The 26,092-nt window shown below is 33.2% G+C and overlaps 1 protein-coding gene across 15 annotated transcripts in view; it reads right to left on the bottom strand.

The window, feature by feature from the left end:
• The window catches only part of PARD3 (par-3 family cell polarity regulator), a 666,346-nt gene that overhangs the window by 299,591 nt on the left and 340,663 nt on the right, over positions 1 to 26,092 (bottom strand). For all 15 annotated transcript variants that reach the window (XM_052000522.1, XM_052000517.1, XM_052000520.1 and 12 more), the window contains exon 6: positions 1,048 to 1,139. In XM_052000522.1, coding sequence (XP_051856482.1) covers positions 1,048 to 1,139 — 92 coding nt within the window. The remainder of the gene's footprint in view (positions 1 to 1,047; positions 1,140 to 26,092) is intronic.

The following is a 26,092-nucleotide window of genomic DNA, read 5'->3' on the forward strand; positions in this document are numbered from 1 at the left end:
TTAGGTGGCTATTAAATTATGAACAGGGTATTCCACCTTAATATACTCCTCCATTATTAGACAATCATAAAATCACTCCTACTACTTCTATATTTAAAAAAAAACCTTCTATATGTAATACATCTTGGGTGTCTTTGGATACAATAATTTGTAGGATAGTTTCTGTTGGTTTAATTATTGCCTTGTAATTGCTTATATTTATAACTATATGTGTACATACAGATATGCTAAGACAGAAGCCCCCTTTCCTCCATATGACTAAAAAATAATCTATTGGAAAATGTAAAATTCAGTGAAACAAATCATTTGTTATCCCTCATGCAATATCTTTTGTTCCCATCTGATGTTTCCTTTAAAAGACTATAATATACAACATAGTAAAATATCATAAATTATATGCTATATAATATAAACTGGACTTAAATCACATAAAATATCAATGTCACAAGGTATGATACTATCACATAGAATCCTCCTGACTTCTATGGCAAATTATCTAACAGTTGCTATTATTACTTAACTCGCAAATTAAGTTATATTTTTTTCTTACCACTCACCTACTTCAATATTTCATAAATATAGTTTCCCCAGATTTTGAGAGCAGATGAAGAATCAAGGGGGATCCCTAATTGTATTACTTATTTTGCTATGTAAGATTAATTATGTATTAAAATATTTTTATGTATTTTAATGGGGGAGAGAAGGAAAAGAAGAAAATTATTATAGTTGCAGACAGTTTAGAATAGGATATGTGTTAATATGATTAATAACTTTAAAGCAAATACTACTACACATCAAAAATGTATTTGTTAAGGTATGAAGAATATGTATTTCTAAAGAATGTATGTCTGGATAGGCATGTATCATACTATACATAATTCATATTGTTGACATAATATGAAAACTCTACAAAGAAATGTACTTTAAAGAAACAAATGATTCATCTATTTCTCATGAAAACACAATAAATTCCACATAATACTTTTTGCATGTGATGCACTGATATTAATGATGCTAAATATACAATTAATGGCATTATCTACTTACTCCAGTGAAAGATTAGTGGCATTCTCCAAACCAGTATCAGCATGTCCAACTGGTTCTACACGGCTATTGTCTTCCTCCGTCCCATCTTCATCCTAGAAAGACAAATAGATAAGAGGTATATTACTTAAATTAACAGCATGAATTTGATGAGTCACAGTTTGATCCTCACAAAACCTTAATTCAGTAAGCACTAGGAGGATAGTTGGATAGTATGTAAAGACAAAGTCATCTTTAATAATAAAATGGGGATGAGGACAAGATATCCCCTCACCCTTTTTGTGCAGAACACATCTCTTAGTTCCAGCATCTTTTGCCTACAAAAATAAGAAACCTATTCTAAGTACAAATGGTCATCTTATCAAATTCCAAATGAATTGTACAGTTTCCATAATAGCTATAGAGAAAGACTATCCAATCCACTAAAGTCCTGGAATAATTTTGATTCTGAAAAACTTTGACAATAGACTTCTCCACACAATCACTACCATATTAGTATTAATAATATTAATAAGTATTACCATATTAGAGGGAGAGGTATAGTAAACATTATTTTGGGAAAGATTAAGAGCTTACAAATAAGATAAATGCAAGGCTAAATTTTTCATTATATTGAAGAAACTGAGCAAATCTTTTACCACATCCCCACAAGATGGTTCCCCAATGAGGTATCTTTGCACTTTATGAAAGTCAATTATGCATCACTCAATATATGTATATATATGCGGCATAGTGGATTACACAGTAGAGTGCTAAGTCTGGAGTTAGAATGACCTAGATTCAACTTCAACCTCTGATACATGCTACTGTGTTTACCTGGGTAAATCACTTATCCTCTGTCTGCCTCAGTTTTCCTAAACTGTAAAAAGGGATGGTAATAGCACCAACTTCATAGGTTTATTATAAGGATCAGATGACATAATATTTGTAAATTGCTTAGTAGAGGGCCTGGCATATAGAAAGTACCAGGCACTGTGCTAAACTATTTAAATGTTGGTTGTTGTTGTTGTTGTTATTGGATTAATACTAAGATATCTCCTGCAATTTATGAAAATAATTGGAAGATATTCAGGTTTCAAAATATAACATTCCACAAAACCTTGTCATACAGGTGAGATAGGCTGTGAAGATAATTAGATATAATTGATTTGTTTTATTTTTAGGGAACCTTGGAGTAGAAACAGACACACACATACACATGCACGTACACATACGGTTATTTTTGGCTTATTTTTAATGTATGATAGAAAAAATATATATTTTCAAATTCATATCTATATAGTTTAAGCTATTTCTAAGAGAGTAACACCTTTGCTTAATGTTAATTCATATATTTAATTATGTGTGTGGTCAGTTATGTTCTAAGCAATGAGCTCTGAAGTATGAATTTATATCCTTTCAATTGAAACATTAATCAACAGAATAAGTGAACAGTTATGAGTTCAGTATAGTGTCAAATAATATTTAAAATACTGAAAAGATATCTAAGTAAGGTTTAGGAAGTCAGTAATGTTCAAAAACAATAAAGGGAGGGAAGGAAGGACACAAGGAAGGATGGAGAGAGAGGAGAGGGGAAGGAGGAAAAGGAAAAGGAAGGAGGAGAGTGTAAGAAGATTTCTAAGCATTATAGATATGCAAAGATTCCCTTCCCCACCTCATCTCTGTGGTGGCAAGGTTCCAAGATGGCAACTTCTTGGAGGATTAATGATCCTTTATTTGGGAAGCTCTAAAATATACTTTTCAGTCATCTATCTCATTTAAACAACTCACAAGAAATATATTTCAAAGGTTAACCAAGATCTTGAACCTGCCTAAGACCAACATTATGAATGTAAACAATTGTAAATGGAAAGGGGAAACCATAGTTGCTTATGAACCAGATGTAAAAGATGGTTTGGCAAGAAGAAATTTAGTACCAGGTTATGTTAATAATCTCTGTCTCCTAGAAACATTACTGACAAACATGCAAGCATTTACTACAGTTGCCTTTGAACCAGATGAAACTTCAATCAGCCCACTTAGGAAACAGCAATAAAAATGAAATGTCCAAAACTATTGTGATGGAGTAATGAATGATCATTTATAGTTACATTGTTCCTAAGTCTCCCATCAGCTTGTAGAGTAGGATTCCACGTGCCTGAGGAGGGTTGTTCAATTGGGTAGTTTAACATTTACTAGCCTGAGGCTGAGCTGCAGTTGCTATGAGAACCAGAACTCTGAATTTCCTGATTTGGGGATGTGTAAATAGCATCAGCCTTACTGCTTGCTTTACTGGGCTGTCTGACACCTAGGATTTTTTTTTTTAAGATATGACTGAAAACGTAGTTACTTACAGCAAAAGCCATATAGTTAGGCTTGACTTCTTTAAAATCCCTTTTTTGGTCTCACCTGTAATTGGATTAGCTCAAGAAGCTCTTGAGGAAACAGACTTATCTACAACCCTGATGAAACAGGCAGTCAAGCCAGAAGTTAAGACCTCAGTTTTAATCCAGTCTCAGATACTGACTAGTTGGGTGACTGTGGCAAGGCAAGTCATTGTCTCCTGCTTTATCTGTAAAATGAGTATAGAAATAGCACCTACCTACCACAGTTATTTTGAAGATCAAATGAAACAGTTGCAAGGCAGTTAGCCCAATGTCTGGGATAGAGAAGTTGTTATTACTACTACTATTCATTTTGCATGTTGCTTTTCTGGGTCATATTACTGATGTCTTTCTATATTAATCATATTCTTTATTTCTTATAGCATAATAATATAGCATTTTATTCACATATCAAAATGTATTTAGCCATTCTTCTTATTATATGAAATTTTACATAATAATCTAAATTCTAGAAAATGTGTCAGAAGTCTATCACCCTTCAGAGTTACATAGGGATTTGTACACTTTTATAATAAATTTGATTTTGGGTTTATAGCAACCATCTTTCCCATTACTATGTGACTTTCCCCAGTTCCTCAGAACATCATACCTTAAAGAACAGGAAAAAATAATGAAGATTAAGAGTCGAAAAAAAATTTAAAATGTCAAACTAATCAAGTTTGATGTTACAGTCAATGCTCCACATCTTCAAAGATGTGGGGAGAGGAGTCTTCTCACATTTCTTCCTTAGGGATAAGTTTGATCATTCTAATTTCATAGCACTCAGTTACAATATTGTTTTCACTTTTTTTCCCATTTTCCTTGAATGTAGTCTTTGTGTATATTGTTTTCTTTAATCTATTTGCTTCATTTTCCTTGGAAAAGTCTTGGAGAAGTCTTTCTATGCTTTTTCATATTAATTATGTTCATCATTTTTTCCAGCTTAGTAATAATATTTTATTTCATTTATGCACCAGAATTTTAGTCATATTCCAAATAGCAACTGTTTTTTCCTATTTATTCATCATCACAAAAAGTGCTTAAAATAAATATTCTGGAATGACCTCCTTGATCTCTGTCACAAAGGGTATGGATTTTCTAGTTACCTCCTTTATACAATTGCATGTTGTTTCCAAAATTTCCCAGCTCTACCAAAAATGTCTTCATATAAAAATGTCTTTGCACAACCCATACACTCTTCTCATGTCTTATCTTTGCAAATTGGTTGGTTCTGAGGTGATGGGGAAAAGAACAGGCAGAGATGTTAGTTATTTCCTTTCTAGTAGTAGTAGTTGTAGTCTTCATCATCATACTTCTTTGGGGCATTCTTTCATTTGACTAATGGTCTGCAACTCTTCTTTTGAGAACTATTTATTCACATGATACTCACTTGTCAATATGTTTTTTCTATAACTTATATTTCAGTTCTTAAATTACAATATCAAGAATTGTGCCTGTTTTCTTCATGGGAACCATGGTTCCTCATCAAAGGACCAGATTTGGGGGAAAAAAGAAGGGCTTAGAAAGTTCACTGCCTTTTGAGTTAGAGTACCAGAATTTAAACCCTTTCTCTGACACTTATTGTGTGATCATGAATGTGAGCAAACATTTGTGAGAGTAGATGGCCTCTGAGATCATTCAAAGTTTTGCATCTATATGGTCCTATGATTCATATGACTATGGTAATAAGCTTGTATATAACAAACCTTCATCTACTAAAATAAGTGTTGCCTGTTGTGTGTCTGCTATGAAAGAAGCATTCCCTACAGAGAGGTTCTCCTGATGTATTGTCATGAACATGAGGTTATGAAAATTTCAGGAAATATCAGAAAAGTATTATTTGCACTCCAACAGCAGTGCAAAATCACAAATGAAATGACTACAATGTAAAGCTTAATAGGCAACCCAAAATGTCATCCATTGAAACAGAGCAATGAGCAGGGGCCAGTACTAAACAGAAGTCTTTAGAAAAATTGGACAGGCTTTGCTAAATGGGTGTTTTAATGATCAACAATGACTTTCAAATACCACAATTTTCTTAGTGAAAATGTGTATGAGTCATATAATACTTTGGTCTATGAAGAGTAGAAGGTAAAGATACAGAAAATGCAGAGAAGATGACTGTACTTATAATAGGAGAGTATATACTATAATAGTATGAGGGGTAAGTACAGGAACTAAACCTGTGATTTTGCTGATAGGGGAAACTCCCAGAAGAAAACTTCTTTTAAGAGGCAAGCGAATGCATTCTTTCAGAGAATTTTCTAAGGCTCAGAGAGGTTAAATAAGTTGCCAGTGGTCACATAGCCAGGGACTTAAATCCCAGTCTTTCTGATACAAGGCCAGTGCTCATGCTGTCCCTCTTCTTTAGAAATAGGACTTCATCAGAAATATGTATAAACTAATGCTCTCTAGTATTCTCTTAAAGCACTGTTTAGCACTCCTGTGACAAATGTATAGGAGGATATTACTAGGAGTCAAAATGGATACAATTCATAGATTTCCATCTGAAAATATTAATAAGAATGAAAATTTTGAGTCCAAACAATCCAATCCTAAATGGGTCCTTTTTCCTACAACATGACTTAATTTCTCAGGACACAATTGTATGAAATTCTTGTGAGGAGAGAAAAGGAAGAGATGAGAGAGTGATAACTTATTTCCTTAAGCAATCATCTAAAAGGCAGGAAAACTTACTCTCTGTCTGTGGCGGAGAATGGCAACTTAGGCCCAAAGGATGATTGTGAGAAAAAAACACTTTGTAAACCTGATATCACTAATGAAATGAAAATTGATAACTCTTATTAATGCAATTCACAATTGTTTCTAATGTATATCCAACACCCAGACAATAAAATCATGTAATGAAATTAGCACTGAATCAGGATAAAGGAAAGGCCCTCATAAAACATCTCCTTGTAAAAAAAATTGTAAATCTCACTTATTGTTTTTAAAGGCAAGAAAAGGTACTTTAAAAACATTACAGGAGATATGACAAAATATTTAGAAACAAGAGTTGGACTTCTGCTTCTGCCAGGCGCTGAGACCTTCTTCTCTATGAAGTACCAAAGTTTATGAAGTGGATGTGTTAATAGTAAACACAGGAGCACCAAAAATCATGTCCTAAACTGTGTGGAGGATTTCACAAAGCACTCTTAACTTTGGATCAGGGAAAATAGACAATCTTATTTACAACGTATTTGATAATATTTGCTGAAGGGTAACAAGATTGCACAGTGGCCCTGAATCAGGAAGATCTGAGTTTAAATGTAGCCTCAGACAGTTATTGGCTGTGGTAATTGGTTAAATCATTTGATCCTACTTGCTTCAGTTTCTTTATATGTAAAATAAGATGGAGAAGGAAATGACAAACTCTACTATCTTTACCAAAAAAAATCCTAAATGCAGTGATGAAGAGTCAAACATAAATGAAATTATTGAACAACAACATTTACTAAAATTTGAAATCATGCCAGAAAATTATCAAATTAATATTACCATAGTTAACAGTTTAGGACATATACTTGACACTTCAATTTTAGGGACAATCTCTATCCCTCTGAATGTTGCAATCTAAAACAGAAGTAGATGATAAAATTTTGTATAAACTGCTCAAAATGGAGATAAAATATTTGGGCCTCAGTATATAGCATTATAAATTCTTTACAACAATAAAGTACTACTATTGTTTTAAAAGTGAGAAATCCTTCAAAGCTGGAGACCTTCAGAAATTACTTAGAAACAAATTTCTTTTGAAAAACTGAAAACCTGCCACTGGTTAGATCATTCTATATGTCACCTTCAGTGCAAAGGAAAAGGCTATGTTTTGTGAGCCAAATCTATTCTGTCTTCTGAACATGAGCAAACTCATCTGATTGATAAGAACTGAATCTAAGTCTTCATAAGTAGGGAGGAAATAAGGAAGAGCTCTGGGATTTGCTGAAGTAGATAGGGAGTTCTACATTGCCTAAGGCTTGTCACAAGTTAGGTCTACACTGCCCTCTCCTGTCTATATCCAAATTCAAGTATAGAAGCATGAGAAGGCTTAGAAATACATAAATTTCACATGTATTCTTATATCAAAGCAATAATATCACCTGGAGTTTTGGAGAAAAATACATAGGAATCATTGCTAACTTCAAATGAGATGACATATCTTTCACAACTAATATGTAAAAGAGATCTGCAGTAAGCCACAATACAATATTCCCTGGTTTATCTTCTTTTCCTCATAAAATTGAAAAATAGATTTAAAGAGAAGAGACCTTAGATACTATCTACTCTGCAATCCTTTATTTTACCAGAGAGTTTAAACAACTTGCCCAATGTCACACAGCTGTGTGTTCATAGCAGTATAGGATTCAAACCTAAAACTTCTGCTTACAAATCTAGGGTTCTTTTAAAGGATGGGAGGGGGGAGAGAGAGAAAAAGAGAGAGAAAGAGAGAGAGAGAGACAGACAGACAGACACATACACACACACACACACAGAGGGGGGTTGGGAGGAAGGAAGGGAGGAAAGATGTAATCATTCTTAAACAGTATAGAGTGAAACATTTTTTAAATTTTCTTTCAAATGGTTACTACCATTTGGTCATACTAAGAATCTTCAAGAATTTAAAAAAGAAAAGTTTGGCATGATCAGGTGGGATATCATATTTTTCAAAAGATACCCAAAAACCTGGAAAATGGCTTTAAAAAAAACTTGCCAGGATATGGATAAAACTAGAAATGATGACCATGATGGATCAGTTCTAGGATCATGAGCTTGGAGGCAAACTCAATTGAGATGGCTATCTTCAGATATTTGAAAGGCTGTTTCAAGGGAAGTGGAATCAAACATGTTGGATTTCAAAGAATAGATATGAAGAAGCTACAAAAAAAAGCTAGATTTTTGGCTCAATATAAAAATGACAACAACAACAACAAAAACAAAAACAATAATATAGAGCTATTTGAAATTGTGATTAGCTTATTACTGGAAAAACTTTAAGCACAAGCTAAAACATCACTTATCAGAGATATAGAGTAGACTTTTTCCTCAGTGGGACTAGATAATTTAAAGTCCCTCTCACTTCTAAAAGTCTATAAATTTAACTCAGTTTAAGAATGCTCACGTTACTGGATGTTTTTGTGAATCTGTTTTTGGCAAACATTCTACCTTCTGTTTATGATCTTGGCTTATTGGGTTATATGTATCCAAATAATGAATGATCAAAGGAGCCTAACACATGGTATTTCCCTCTTCTATCTACTTGTCTCTGCATACATCTTTGTCTTTTCAGACTCTTAGAATCCTTAGCTGTCTTTCAAAAAACTCAGCTCATATAGTTCTTCCTGTATCAGGCCTTTGTTGATCTGATTCCCAACTCACAAAGTATTAGAGTGATCTCAAATTACTTTACTTTGTATTTTTTTTAATATTTTCATGTTTGAATAATGTATTTGGCCTTATAACTCTAGGTAGAACATAAATTCCTTGGAGGCAGTTTATGCCTTGGAATTCTCTGCTATTAAAAAGTGTTGAATTGAATTCATCTTTTTTGGTCAGAGCATTTGGAGTTAATGAGTAGTATGAATGTTTAAGGCAAAAGTGTATTTTCAAAAATTAAATTTAGTTTAATTAGGTAGTATTAAAGATAAATATGTTAATAAAATATATCATGCACAAATTGATGAATTGTTTCTAATTTTTTTATACTTGGGACAAAAGCCAAATTAAAATAATTATGGCCCAGCATTTCCATTCTTTCTGTTACTGTTTGCTTGCATTTTTGTTTTCCTTTCTAGATCCAATTTTTCTTGCACAGCAAAATAACTGTATAAATATGTATACATATATTGGACTTAACATATATTTTACCATATTTAACATATACTGGACTCCCTGCCATCTAGGGGAGAGGGTAGGGAGGAGAAAATTTGGAAGAGAAGGTTTTGCAAGAGACAATGTGGAAAAATTACCCATGCATATGTTTTATAAATAAAAAGCTATAATAAAAAAATAAATAGAATGAAATAAAATGATTATGGCCATATCCGGGAAACTACAGTGTTTAAAAATAAAGAATTAAAGGTGACATAGTGACTCTGTGCTTTTATTGTCTTCCCATTTGTTTTGTTTACTTAAAAAAAAGTCAAGTGGGAAGAGAGAATTAGAACATTTTTATAGAGGAAATTCTCACTCTCTGTCAATTCCTGATATTCTGGAACTTCTTAAATTATGCCTAATAAAGACTTCTAAGAAGGATCCTTGTCATTCTTTCTAAGTTTATTCATCAGCACTATGGATGTCTACATTCACAAGGATGCATAGTCTTGGTCAGGCCCACACTGACTCAGAAATTCTGCTCTAAGACTTGTTCCTCAGGGCCTCAAATCAGCATTAGCCAAAAAGTAGGGATCATTTGCAACATCCTTTTTGAATGACCTTTTATGTTAGCTTACTATTAAAATTTCTTAAATTAAAAATATAGAAATATTTTGAAAAGCAATTTAATATATTTAATAACTTTATCATTTACTGTTGATTACACAATTTTGTTCCAATTATGTTCTTACTTTTGGTTTACTCAGGTTGTTCTCCTGGGATTTAATTAAATCAGGAATTCATTATTTGTGAATGGACGAGAAAACTCAGCTTATTTCACATAAAAGATTACCTTATCAATATTTACAAGCTAGAAAAGCAAGTGCAGGGAATAAAACTCATTATAATTTCTGGTATAAAAACTGAACAAAATGATATGGTATATCATCAAGTAAGAAGATATGTATGTGTGTATATAGACACATGTCAAGTGACTGATATTATCATTAGCAGTTCACAAGGATTGAAAGGAAACAATTTAAGCCATATTCAAAAATAATCAGATTTCTCTTGACATAAAGAGAAGTAAGCCAAGTTATCTGTCCATAATTTCTACTAAAAATACGCCCCTCCCAATTGACCAATTACAATTTTAATAGAGAAAAATATAAATCATTCTTACTTCTATTTAATTCTACCTAGCAGGACATATCTATGAGGTGAAAAAATACCTATACAGGCAGAGAGTAGAGAGAAAACAATGTTGAAAAAATAAAATAAGAATATTCCATACCAATCCTTATCCATTTAAGATAAAATATAGAGTTGAGTGAATGTATTTGTGCATGAACAATGTCTTATAGTCCTGATATAAAGACAAAGGGAAAGGAAGTACATTGTGAAGCAGCTTCACACTTTTCCTTTGTTATTCATATCAGCTTTTCAAGGACCAAAGCTATCTCTTTTTTTCCCCTTATTTGAGAAGTCTTTTGAATACCAAATACCATTTCCTATTCAGAAACCTGAATCTGTCATTAGGCAATTTCCAAAATAAGTCTCATAGTGCTTTCATCCTTATTCTTTTTTATCTCTAACAGTCCCTGGTTGCCTGATTTGCAGATCTATATCACCATGTAAGGTTTCAACTGGCTTTGGCAGACTCCAGCTTAGTTTGATCCCTTGGATCCCTAAATGTAAAAGCCAAGCCTGATATGGTTACACAGATTGTGTTCTGTTCTCTATCACTTTGAAAATCACCTTCCACATGCTAGGATTTTTTTTTTTAAACACACAGAACTTCAGTAGTGAATTTTTCTTATGCCCATACTTTTTTAAAAGTGTCATTAAACTATGGAGGGAAAAGTTGGGTGTTTTTTTTTGTTTGTTTGTTTGTTTTTTGTTTTTGTTCTTTTGCCACTATTTAGGTGAAAGGTAAGATTTTTGTTTGGGTCAAAGGTCCAGGTCCAATTTAACTCTAAATTTCATTTCTTCTGGCAGTTTAAAGTGACAATGTCAAGATACAAGTCATACTTTATAAAAAAAATTCCTAACACATGCACAGATATAGTACTGCAAACATGCAGATATCCCCTCAATATACCCTCAACCCTACGATGCCGTAAGTAATAAAACACTTGAAAGAAAAGCAATTTTGTCTAGCCACCATGGCAGCCTAAGAAAGTTTGAAAATATCACTTTTGTACCATGCCCTTGGGGTTGGATAAATAGGGGAATGAACCAGGGTAGGAATTTGAAAAATTCAACCTAAAGAACCATGCATGGCATGAAACACAGCCACTAACTTCTATTCTCCAAAGGATTTATAGAAAGAGACCTGATATCTAAGATTACTACAACTTACATTACATGGGGCTTGAAAGACTAAAATCAATGCAACAAATTGCCCACCAGTGCAATGAGGTAGACAGCACATATTCTCTAATATTGGTATACAAAGCCCTATCAAGATCAGTAGCCAAGTAATACTTTAGAGACTTAAAAAAGATAGAAAATCAAAAAAAAAAAATCTTAAAAGTTCAATAAAAATCTGACCTCGAACATATAGCCAAATGATACTACTCATTTTAGCACTTAATGATATCTGTCAGAGTCCCCAGATTTCTATTCAATATGGATCTCTCTTAGCATCTAATACAGTGCTAGAAAATAGCAGGAAAGAAAGAGATGTATTGATCAAACTGGCCAGTTCCAGTGGAGTCCATGTGGGACGGCTCCCACTACTATCCACAGAGCTTGTTGTCCTTTCTTTCTTAAAAAGGACAATGACATCATGACATGCAAGCAAATTGGGTTTTAAAAGAAAAGGTTATGCAAAGCCACCAGGCTCACTTACTTCTCTGGAGCTATGTGTGTCTAGTAGCAAGATATAGCTCAAGATACTCCTGATTCAGTGAGAGACTTGGTCTTCCTAAACTAAGGTCTTTAACAGTTCTAGGTTTCAGGCAATCTTGAAGTCAAAGATAAAGACTAGATAAGAAATCAGGCAGAGAATGACTTAGTCACAAAAAAAAAAAAAAAAAAAAAAAATCAATCTGGAAGAGAAAGACCCTCAGGGTTTCTAGACAAAACAAACAAACAAAAAAAAGTACTATTTACATTCAATCTGAATTAATCAGGATCCAAAAAAATGGCCAACTAGGGGTTGACCTGATTGTGGGTCAATAATGAGAGCCAGAGTAACTTGGGTTTAAGGAATGCGGTATAGGATAGAAATCTTCCTACAAATCCCAAGAAGTCTTTGCATAGTATTCCCTCGTTTACATCTAATTTACCTACAAGATCCCCTTAAAGAAGTAAAGACAAACAATAACAGAGAACATAATAGGCTTTTGAAAAAATCTATGTTATTAAAATATTGTCAACCTATAAATTTTCAAAATGCTTCCCTCACTATAAAAACAACTTGTTTCAATTGACAGAATCCAGAACTTTAAAAACTTCTTGTGATTAAAAGTAATGTGGTACAGACCTGGGTTCTTGTAAAAGGTCACAGACAGTGGGGGAACTCTGGGTGAGGTAAAAGACCCTTCAATCCAGAGGGAATCTGCTGACAGTATCTGCTTCTGCGCCCCATCTCCCCTAAGGGCTCTCAGCCTTCCAGAGAAGTCAGGGGGTGGTGACAATCTGTGTTGTAATTAAAGCTGAGTGATACCAAGTGACAAAAAGATATTTACAGACAATAGCAAGTTATTTATGTGTTCCTGCATGTCAAGTGCATTCTACTATGGTTATATAAGAGCATTAGAGTATAGAAAGCTGAGATAATTTGGAATAAATGGATTCTATGTTTGAACATCCATGCTTACTCTTCACTCCTTTTCTAAGACCAAGGACTCAGGCTGGTAACAAGACCCTCCATAGAGATAGTCCCAAACATAATTGGGTCTAACCTACTAACTCCATCTTGAGCAAACCACTTTAGTTCCGTTTTCTCATCAGAAAAAGAAGGTACTCCACTAAATGATTTTAAATATTCTACTGAAGTAAATTTTGAAAGAATATGAAGGTTTTAATTATAAGGAAACTGAGAACCTCATCACCAGCTCTCATTGTGCAATTATAGAATTAATATTAAAAAGATGAGGCTGTTAAAGATAAGGCGAGAGATACTTTGGATGAAAAAAAAATTACAATTGTTTTTTTTTTAATTTTTATTTAATAATTACTTTATATTGACAGAATCCATGCCAGGGTAGTTTTTTTTACAACATTATCCCTTGCACTCGTTTCTGTTCCAATTTTTCCCCTCCCTCCTTTTACTCTCTCCCCTAGATGGCAAGCAGTCCTATATATGTTAGATATGTTGCAGTATATCCTAGATACAATATATGTTTGCAGAACCGAATAGTTCTCTTGTTGCACAGGGAGAATTGGATTCAGAAGGTATAAATAACCCGGGAAGAAAAACAAAAATGCAGATAGTTCACATTCGTTTCCCAATGTTCTTTCTTTGGGTGTAGCTGCTTCTGTCTGTCATTTATCAATTGAAACTCAGGTCTCTTTATCAAAGAAATCCACTTCCATCAAAATATGTCCTCATACAATATCGTTGTCGAAGTATATAATGATCTCCTGGTTCTGCTCATTTCACTTAGCATCAGTTCATATAAGTCTCTCCAAGCCTCTCTGTATTCATCCTGCTGGTCATTCCTTACAGAACAATAATATTCCATAACATTCATATACCACAATTTACCCAGCCATTCTCCAATTGATGGGCATCCATTCATTTTCCAGTTTCTAGCCACTACAAACAGGGCTGCTACAAACATTTTGGCACATACAGGTCCCTTTCCCTTCTTTAGTATTTCTTTGGGATATAAGCCCAATAGAAACACTGCTGGATCAAAGGGTATGCACAATTTGATAACTTTTTGGGCATAATTCCAGATTGCTCTCCAGAATGGTTGGATTCGTTCACAACTCCACCAACGATGCATCAGTGTCCCAGTTTTCCCGCATCCCCTCCAACATTCATCACTATTTTTTCCTGTCATCTTAGCCAATCTGACAGGTGTGTAGTGGTATCTCAGAGTTGTCTTAATTTGCATTTCTCTGATCAATAATGATTTGGAACACTCTTTCATATGAGTGGTAATAGTTTCAATTTCATCCTCTGAAAATTGTCTGTTCATATCCTTTGACCATTTATCAATTGGAGAATGGCTTGATTTCTTATAAATTTGAGTCAGTTCTCTATATATTTTGGAAATGAGGCCTTTATCAGAACCTTTAACTGTGAAGATGTTTTCCCAGTTTGTTGCTTCCCTTCTAATCTTGTTTGCATTAGTTTTATTTGTACAAAGGCTTTTTAATTTGATGTAATCAAAATTTTCTATTTTGTGATCAGTAATGGTCTCTAGTTCATCTTTGGTCAGAAATTTCTTTCTCCTCCACAAGTCTGAGAGATAAACTATCCTATGTTCCTCTAATTTATTTATAATCTCGTTCTTTATGCCTAGGTCATGGACCCATTTTGATCTTATCTTGGTATATGGTGTTAAGTGTGGGTCCATGCCTAATTTCTGCCATACTAATTTCCAATTATCCCAGCAGTTTTTATCAAATAATGAATTCTTATCCCAGAAGTTAGGGTCTTTGGGTTTGTCAAACACTAGATTGCTATAGTTGATTATTCTGTCTTGTGAACCTAACCTGTTCCACTGATCCACTAATCTATTTCTTAGCCAATACCAAATGGTTTGGGTAACTGCTGCTTTATAATATAATTTTAGATCAGGTACAGCTAGGCCACCTTCATTTGAAAAAATTACAATTGGTGACCAAAAACTGTTTTTTTAAACAAAAAGGTGCTTTTCCTTAGTGTATATATGTAGCTGTATATGTATGCATATATGCTTTTTCCTCTCCAAGATTTATTTATTTGGATTTTTTTTTAATGATTAGGTAAAAGAGGACATTCTTTGCCCCATTTTCTACCTAACCTTAATCACTAAATGGATAAGGCTTTAGTCAAACTGAGACTATTGAAGACTAGCTTAAAAAGCCCAAGATCTCCCACTGCATACAGGGCCATCTATACCTGGCCAATGGACCCAGATGGCTCTAGAGAAGAAAGTGAGGCAGGTGCCCTGATTCAGCTCCCTCCTCATTTAAATCCAATTCACTTACAAGTCATGGTATCACCTCCCTGATGTCATGGCCCTCTTCTAGAATGAGGGAAAAACACCCCCACAATCTATTAATTTGTTTGGATTGGCACCACAACTGCACTTGCTTATTGGAAGAATTGGTATCTTAATTATAAGATGAGGGCCTACAGAGGAAAAGAAGTAGCTAGGTGAGCAAAATCCAGCACATTCTGAATTTTCTTAAAATGTTCACTTAGGAATAATAGACTAATTAGAGTTTTGCCAGAGGAGGACCAAAGAAGAAACTTCTAGGTCCACTAGTCAGAAAGGGATAAGAGGCAAAATGGTTCAGAAAAAAGAACACTGATTTGGGTATCAATCCTTCCCTGTATGATCACAAGAAAGTTACTTATAAATCCAGTTTTCAGCTTTATTTGTAGGATGGAAGGTAGGTGGAAATATAACCACAAGGAAAGTTCTTTGCATTTCTATGTCTTTCACATGATCATGAAAATTATGAACTCGCTGACCCCTGAAGAAAGTTATGAAACTGATCATTGGGATGTGCAGAAGGATAGAAGAGGGATGGGGTAAGGGAGGAATGTTCAAAATACTTCAGATGAATGGAAATACATATAGGATTATGAGTCACTGTATCTTATACTGGTTTGTAATTGTAGGCTAAAAAAGTGGAGATAGCACGAAGATTCTGGAAACAATGTCTGCCAGGTCCCATATTACACTCCCTGGATGAGAGTTTCATTGCCCTAGGGTTGACCAAGAGGTAATATCTTGGTTTGAGTTACAGTGGTGTCAACTCCAAAAGAGATTTTTCCTAATGTTCCTATTTGAGAATCTGTGTCCAACTTGCTACTTCCTTTCCAGAAGTAAATAAGATGCTTGTGAATAGGAACTATTCTGCTTTAGTCTTTGTAATGCTACAACATAGTAAATAGTTGTTTAGGAAATCCTTGATGAATTGAATTCACAGAAGCAGCAAATTATCCCCTACAATGTGACATTCCCACTCTTCTTTCTTTCCTTCCTTCTTTCCTTACTTTATTTATTATGAAATGAGACAAGACAGGGAAGTTAGAAGGCTTAGATATAGTCATCTTTTAGGAAGAAGCAGACAAGAAAGAGAACCTACCCCACTGAAACGTAAGATAATTTTCATGACTCTCTAAGGAGATGGGCTAACTTTTTATATATATAACCATCTTTTATTTAAATTCTTTGCTATTAACTCATAAAGCCAACTTCTAGCAGATTAAATCGCAATTATCTATATAGGTTTATCAATGTGTTTGTTTTAAGATCAAATCTTTATAAATGCAATTTAATAAGACCAACACAAAATAGTTTTAAATTAGTTTACATAAGTAATAAAGATCAAAATTTCAGAGATCTTTATTTTTTAATTTATGTGAGATTTTAAAAGAATCACTTTATATTCCTTCAATTATAAATCTAAATTATTATCTGGTCATTTTTTAATTGGAAGTTAATATTCAAGTCAGAGCTTTAACTAAAATTGATTTATATATAATAGAAATTTTTATTTATTGTATAAGGCTTGTAGACAATGTGTTCATTTTACAACTATAGAAAGTGAACACACTTAACCACAGTATAGTTATCTATTAATCTCTTAATAGGATTAATAGAATGATGTCCTGTTTGCAATAATATTAAATATAAAAGGGCCATTACACCAAAAACAAAACAAAACAAAATTAAAAAAAAAAAAAGAAAAAACAACCAACAGGAAAGTTTTAGAGGTTCTTCAATACCAAAGTCAACAGATTAAAACAGAATAGCTGAAATACACACATGTGCACTTGCACATATCAACAAAAAACAAGCAAGCAAATAAAAAAATGAAGGAAGGAATGAAGGAATTTGAAATTTATGAGGGAGAAATCTGACAAAAATAACCAAAAGGAATGTAAAAGAATGGAATTAAAATTTTTATCTTTTATCACTTATCCTGAGTTAAAAGGGAAGCAGACTCATATAATTCTGTTACTTAGTACATGTCAGCAAAAGCCTGGGATCAGAGTTCTGAAGAACAACATTAGTTTCAGAAATACATTTGAATTACTGCTATTTTATATAATGGGAACGCCTCAACTCTGCAACAAACTGTTTGCCTATGTGCAAAATGCTTTCCCATCTTCAATATTTTTATTTGTAACATGAACAGATTGAACTAGATAATCTTCAAAGAACTCTCCATATCTATCACTGAAATACAATATAAAAATTATACTGAGGAACTGTCCAGATTTTTCATTCCTCATAAAATGATACTGTAATATCTTCAGAGCAAAAAGCCTCTAATTTGAAATGTTAATAACATGAGAATGCGGGTTCATATTTTCTCAAATTTTTGTAAAAATTATCTGTAATCTATAACAGATTTAAACACTTTATTATTTGGAATATTAAAATAAGCTTCTATAATTTGGTAATAATAATTAAAAAAGAAACACTGTTCTATTTTTGGTAATAATAATTAAAAACAAACATTGTTCTATAAACATTTTTCCTCACTTCAAGAAGCAGATTTCAAAACTGCCATTTCTCCTTCAATTCCAGACCCACCTAGATTTTCTTAAAAGCAACAGTAAATAATAATACACACTGTAACTTTTCCTTTCTTAACAGAATATTTTTAGTTATTTGAAATAATCAGCTTGAGAGGGGGTTCATACAACCATAAATTATAAACTATAAAGGATTTTGATGGACATGTAATCCACCTTTTCTCATTTTGCAATGAAGAAGCTGAGAACCAAAAAAGTTAAAGACTTCTGACATGGCACCTAGATAACATAGTAGATAGAGTAATGATTGCACATGGAGTCATCCTCATGAGTTCAAATCTGACCTCAGATACTTACTAGACATATGACTCTGGGCAATTCACTTAACCCTCTTTATCTTAGTTTCTTCATCTATAAAATGATCTAGAAAAGGAAATGGCAATACTCCAATATCTCTGTCAAGAAAACCCCAAATTGGGTTATAAAGAATCAGAAAAGACTAAAAGGGCACAACAACAAAGTCATATAAATAGTATGTGCTAAAACTAGAACGTGAACAGAGATCTTCAAATTCTAAATTCAACACTATTTCTAACTCTCCAACTCCTAAAATAATACACTATGAAAGTTTCAGAAATTTCTCCCATTCTAAAATAATCACTTAGAAACAGTCGTCTTATTTTATTTTACAAATAGTATATCACTGTTCCTAAATTGATTCAAAAAGATCCTGTAAGGTAAAATGAGGTAGGGGAAGAAGGAAAGAAGTATGTTGGGGGAGGGAGGGAGGCAAAGACAGAGACAGAGAATGAAAGAACATTATTGCAAGAAATAGCCAACTGCAACCCAAAATCTGTGTTCCTAGAAACAAATTTTGAGCACAGTTTGACACTAATGTTCAGTTAGCTGCTGAATTACCACAAAAGGTACACTTTTATAAAAAATTTGCTAATCATGAGAGGAAATCAATAAATCTCTTCAAAACTTAATTATTGAAAAAATCTACACACATGGAAAATGGGAAAAAGGTACTAGTTGAATTCCATTTTGAAGCACAAAGATAGTCCTTGAGCAACAGGAAATCACTGTATGTTTGCTACAGTAAGAAGCACCAAAATTGGAGAATAACCTTTAACCAAATCCATGTTATGCTCTAATTGTCCACTGCTCTTTTTGGAATGATATTGTTCAATGTTACATCACTTTAGATTTCAATATCAAGGCCTCTACACAACAGCAACAAAAGAGTAGAAAAACATTATACGCAATAGGGGTGGGTTGGGGGACTATAAAATTAACATGCTATTTTTCATTACGCAAATCTATACATGAAAAAGGAAAAGCTATTAGTCACATTTTCTAACAGATGTAAATCAAAAGTTGTTTAAGAATGAAAAGATATGTTAATAATAGGGATTTCCTATTGTGAGAATCAGAACCAATATTATTTAATTTAATAGATTTTTAATGATCTGAAAGAGAGAGGAAATTACAAGGTATTGAAATAAGAAAATAGAAAGAAATCCACTTATATCAGTACAATTCAAGAAGGTCTTTTAAGTCTTCAGAATGACTTGATTTAATATAGTATGTATAGACTGATACAATTTAGTTTATTGAAGCAAGACTATCAATGTCTTTTCCATTTTGAAGAAGCAACCATATAAAGGTTATATAAACAACAATGAATGATGAGTGGAATAAAGTTTAGTCTTATAATCAAACTTTCCCTGAGTTAATGTGACATATTTAATGATATACATAATTGTTACTGTGGCTGAAATTACACATAAATGGGAAGCTGTTGATGAAAATTATTATAATTAGTAATACTTTTATTTGACCTGCCCAAACTCTAATACTTTTTTTCTTCTGAGTTTTCTATTATCTATAATTGTTATCAATACTGATAGTTTTCCCTGACATCAAGTATGATGTATTCAACACAAATATTAAAAGACCTAATACCTGGAAACTATAATGGCTGAAGTTTCTTTTGTCCCAATCTATGCCTTCAAACATGACGCAAAGTAGAGGTTTTCTTCCAAATCTACCTGAGATACAATGAGCTGACATAGTGTATAGAACAATGGAGCTGGGAATCAGGAAAATATCTTCAATAGTTAAAATCTGACTTGTGTGAGCAAGTTACTTAATTCTGTTTGCTTCAGTTCCTCATTGGAAAAAATGAGCTGGAAAAGGAAATGGCAAACCAAGCATGTTTCTTTGCTAAGAAAACGCCAAATAAAATCACAGTCAGACATTTCTAAACAACAAAACAATGACAACTCTATGTGTGGGAATACTATCCAGGACAAATATGGGCACATCCTATTGAACTCCATTAGAGGCAGGGATTACTTGTTACTTATACTTTGATCCAGTGAAACTCATCTCATTGCCATTCCTTAAAAATGACAATGCATCTCTGAGCATTTCTTTGACTAGCCTTCAAGACTAGAATGCTAGCTCTCTTCACTACTCTATATAGTTCCTTTCACTTACTTCAAGTCTCAACTTAAAACCCACCTTCTACAGATAAAAATATGCTAGCCCTCTTAATTTTAATACTTCTTTTTTAACTATTTCCTTTTTTTTTCTTTTTAAGGCTTATTTGAACATATGCATTATATTGTGAGCTTCTTGAATTCAGGGACTATTTTTATCTCTTTTTTGTATCCCCAGAACTTAGCACAATGTCTGGCACATTGGAGGCCCTTATTAAATGTGATAGTATTGCATACAACACTGATTTCTGTTGGTGAATTATTCCCTTCATAGATGAATAGCTGCACAGAACAAGCCTTATCTAAGCTTTATGTCTTCTGCAACATCTAGCATAGTGTTCCATTTTAAAACAAATGCTTACTAAATGTTTCCTAATTGAATAAGCTCTTTCCCAAGTAGAACTTCAGTGGAACCCCAATGCTTGGGATCTGGCAATCTTTGTCTCATATAGCCCTTTCTTTCTTTAATGTGGCTAAGGTGTCTCTTCTTCTCTGATTCCTTTACTTCTTGTGAATATTTAGAAGCCACTACCACCTTCTTATATAATTAATCATAATCTAACTGGAATTTCATGATTTCTGAGAAAACAATTTTACTGGAGGAAAATAGAAGGTGGATTGAAAAGGGTCAAGGAATAAGTTGTTGGTGAAAGAAGTGGTGACTACAAAATAATCACATTTGGGGTTTTCTTGATAAAGATACTAGGATGGTTTGCAGTTTTATTTTCCAGTTCATGGCACAAATGAGAAAACTGAGGCAGAGTTAAATGACTTTTCCAGGACCATACTAATAGTGTCTGAAGCCATAGTTGAACTTACTTGGATCGGATATAATATAAAATATTTGTAAAATCTATTAGTAAGCATTATAAATTATAAAAGTATTAAAAAATACAAAAATCCTATTCAAATGTGGCAATAAAAAAAGGACCAATAAAATACAAAGTACATAAGTCATTACAAATTGACTCTAAACTTCCTAGAGCCCATCTGACATTAGATACATATATCTGAGAATTTCTTTTTAAACTAAAATATTTTTAGGCATCTCCCAGAGATATAGGATAGGAACTGAACTGTGATTTCATTGATAGAAGGAATTCCTGGATGAGGAAACTTGCTCTATCAAGGGAGAGTGGCATCTTTTCTGCAATTTATGAAGAGTTTCTCTATATCTAAGTGTATGCACATAATTCACCACTTAAAATTTAGAATACAATGACAAATATTATAGGAAAACCCAAAGTGGTATTCACCTTCCATAACCAATAGAGAAAAAAAAAAATATTTACAGAAAACTCAGCCCCAGGAAAAGTGGTTTCCAAGCATCTCATTGTTTCAAGGAAACCATTCTTTCCAAAGATAGATCTGAAAACAACTGACCAATTTAGAATCTTCACAGAACTGAATAAGGCAGAGAAAGGTTGAGTGGCTCAGCAGGAGGCAGAGATGGTACTGAATCCAGGTTTTGCAGACTAATAACCAACCTTTCTATCTACTGTGCCAGGCTGTCTTTTTACATTTACAATATTTAGAACAATACATCCAAGTAATAAATAAATATGGTTTTCAATTTTAGAGAAAAAAAAAAGAAAAAGTTGAAAATTGCTATTCAGTTAACCTAATTCCTAATCTATTAGAAATTATTAAATAAGATCACAACATTAATAACTGCACAAGACAGGCATTTTGCTCTGTTTCTTGTTCACTTTAAACTACAGTGCTGTATTCAAATCAATTTTTGTATTCTATTAGAGAGAAGCCTATTAAAAAATGTAATGTTTTTAAAATATCTAATTAGATGGAATTCTAAATAACTGAAATAGAATATAAGTGCATTGTTCTTTTCTACTTGTAGGCCTTCAAAAAATTTAATGATTAATTTAATTGAAGGAAGACAATTTTAAAAGAGAGATTTCAAACGTGATGTCAGATAAAATTCCCCATTTTTAAAAAAAGAAAATTGATTCTCAAATAAATCTGACTTCAATATAATAGTTGACATTTATTGAGGATATGGGTGGGTACAAAGACAAATAAGAAATGGTTGCTTCCTATGAAACTTACAATGAAATAAGAAACACAGAGATAGACAAAACAACCTAGGATTTAATGTCTTTTTAAAATATTATATGAATTTAGAGAAGTAGTGAATATGAATTGGAAGGGACTATGTAATCTGATGTTTTGAAAACTGCAGTCTGTAATGTTCTAAATATTTTGATAACTATATATCAATATAATTGATATTCTATTACAATGCATTTTCCTATATATTTTATACCTCAAAAACATTTTTTAAAAATATGAGAAGGCATCCATAGGCCTCATTAGATATCAAAAATAGATTAAAAACCTTTGAGCTAATCCAATGCATTCCTGAATAAAATCTTCTTTAAAGCATCTTCAAGAGCATATGTCTTGAAGATATCCAGATATTTCTGGACTCTAGCCACTGAAAAGTTTTTGTTTCTATCTTGGGGGGGGGGGGGGGGGGGGAGTATCTTTACTGGGGAGTAGGCCAAAGTTTTCTATTTTCAAATAGCTCATGGTCAAATGGGGACATAATATGCAAGGAACTATGTACAAACAGGATATGAGATGTGTGTGTGTGTATTGTGTACAAGTGTTTGTATGTATATGATACATATAAATACAGGACTGAGAAAGGAAGAAGTTGGAACTTTTAGCTGTGACTTAAAGAAAGCCAGAGAGGCTAGGGGGCAGAGAGGAGGAACAATTCCAGCCATGGATAGCAACCAGTAAAAATGGTCAGAACTGGGAAATGGAGTGATATGTGTGAGGAATAATAAATGTCAAGGAGGTAGATATCAAGTGAACCCACTTATTAAACACTTAATCTTTGTGAGACACTATGCTAAGCTCTGGGGATAAAAAGAAAAAAAAAGGGGGGGGGGAGAACAACTTTCCCTTATGTGGTGGAGCTTACAACATAATGGGAAAGAAAAATAGTAAAGTAAGGATATGCATAGGAGAGGAGAAAAAGAGATTTTGAAGGAAATGAGGGAAATTAGAAGGCAGATAATACAGAAAAATTCAAATAGAAATATGTTTTCCCACAAGCAGCATATTAACTTGGAAAACCACAAATTAATATTATCTATGTTGAGTTCTAGTTTTATTTATTTTGTCAAACATTTCCCAATTATATTTCCTAATTATATTTTAATCTTTTTTTGATTGCACAAAAATTTATAAGCCCTCACAGCAGAGTCTGACATCTCTAAGGTAGAATATTGGAGGGGACAGGGAAAGCAAAGTTAGTGAAAAAGAGGAAAGATGTATATATTATGCCTTTTGATGAAATAAAAAAAATCATTGTTTTTTCTGAAGTCCTTGGCTTCCTTCAGTCTCAGCTAAAATACTACCTTCTACAAATGCCCTTCTTAGCTTCTTTAAAGCTAATATCTATTCCCTCAAATTATCTAATTTATCCTGAACATATATCTTTCTTATGCACATTTTTTGACACCAGTAATCTATTAGATTGTGAACTCCTTGAGGGTAGGCATTGTAGTGCCTTTCTTTATATCATCAACCGTTAGCACAGACCCAGTACCATAGCAGGAACTTAATAAATTCTTATTATTCACTAGTCCTATCACAGAGTGAAAGTAAATAGAGTATTGTGCTTGAAAGCAGTAAGATTCATTTTTAGTTCAAATCTGGACTCAGAAACTTACTAGCTGTCTAAGCTTGGGGCAATTTACTTAATCCTGTTAGTCCTGGTTCCTCACCTGTGAAGTAAGTTGGAGATGGAAATGACAAATCATTCTAGTATCTTTATCAAAAAAACCACAAATGAAGTCATGAAGTTGGACATAACTGAACTAACTCAACTCCAGCAAACAACAAATTACACAGTGGATTCACATTGAATTTATAATCCACTAAGATTCAAAAGAAGCAAAGAAAAAAGAAGAAAACAATGAAATCAACAGGAGACTATTGTCTCAGCAAGAAATGATAGGAGCCTGAAGAATAAAATGGTTACATGAGGAAAAAGCAGAGGATGTTTATATTAAATTCTATGTAAAACTGGCATTTTTCAATTGAAAATATTTGTAAAATACTATTGTATTTTATTCAAATTTATTACTATTTTTCTTGGACTCCCCTCAACAATATGTTTCTGCTTTCAAAAGTTCGGGTCATTAATGCCAAAGCCTCAGCCAGTGTTTCCTGACAGTATTACTGAATTATGTCTGTTTATCCTAACAACATGAATTTCTCAAGAAAATTATTCCCTTAGGGATCTTAAAAGAATAAATAAATGTAAAATTCTAGCAATTTCTTGATATGATCAAGCTAACATTTCTCATTTCATGTCCCCTAATCTAATCTAAGGTTGCCAAAATGTATATTAAATATTTAAGTAAAAGAAAAGTATACTACCTAATGAGATCTTTTAGATAAGGACAAATTCTTCAAGGAGTGTCTTTAAATTCAGAAACCCAAGAATGATAACATTTGACAGTAACAAATCATTTCTTCAGTTATACACATTTATGGTTGGACCAAAATGCAATTACATGTGCAACGAGAAAAGTCCCAATGTAAATGGGGAAAAAATCTTGCCAAAAAAAGAAACAGATGGTAAAATCTGGCCAAAAAAGTGGGTACCAAAGCCATATTCTCAAGTACCAACAGATGTAAAGACTTTAAAATATTGCTCCTTTAGGGATACACAAAGATTTTTCTAGCCCATGCTGTAATTCTGACCCAACCAACCTTTACCTTTCTACTGTAAGAAACACAAGACCCCATGATATGTCAAAGAGACAAAGAAGATTATGTCCCCCAAGGACTAACTATGAGACTGTTCTCAGAAGGGATAAAACTAGAAGACAATTCTCTGTAGAATGACTTAATGTGTGAAAACACCAAACTCCAAAAGATTGTGAACAAGTGAAGAAAATTCCAAAATGTACCCACACATTTAGCAATATTAAAAAGCTAAAAAAGTTGAGGTGAAGAAGCTGTACTCACTACTTCAAAGTGATGCCTCAAAGGCTGTGAACTCTTAAATGGTGATTATTTTACAAATTGTATAGATGTTTAATCTTAAATAACTAGCAACTGTTAATTAATGTATATATTCATCTCCAGCCCTGATTTTTCCTCAGACCTCCATTCCTACAAATTTCCTGATACACGTTTCTCCTCTTAAACTCTGCTTATTCAAAAATAAATTCATCACAAACCTTTCCTTTCTCCAAATTTCCATATGTCCACAAATAGCAATTCTAAGGTGGACCCTTAGCCACCACACTACCACCCTGTTATCTAAAAGTTGTCATTCCAAGGTTCTAAGCTAAAGCTCCATGCTGGGACTTTAAGGTACTGATTAATAGGCACTGATCCAATCTAAGTGTCATAGTCATTGTTAGAGAGTTAGATGAAGAGCCAGGCCCAGCAATCAGGAAGACCTAAGTTTTTTTTTTTTTTTTTTTTTCCTCCATCACAAAAAAAGGGATCAGAATAGTATCTACTCCCAGGGTTGCAGTAAGGATCAACTAGATAACATTTTCCAACCTTTACTTTCCAGTACTTTCCAATCAGCACTTGGTGAATGCCAGCTACTAAACTCTCCAAGTTACCTCACAGACATTTATCTTCCTAATATGCCACTGAGCACAACCTCCTCTCTTCATTCCTCCCTCTTTTGCTAGATTTGAGAATAGTTA

The sequence above is a fragment of the Antechinus flavipes genome, chromosome 5 (genome assembly GCF_016432865.1).
Source record: "Antechinus flavipes isolate AdamAnt ecotype Samford, QLD, Australia chromosome 5, AdamAnt_v2, whole genome shotgun sequence".
NCBI lineage: Eukaryota > Metazoa > Chordata > Mammalia > Dasyuromorphia > Dasyuridae > Antechinus > Antechinus flavipes.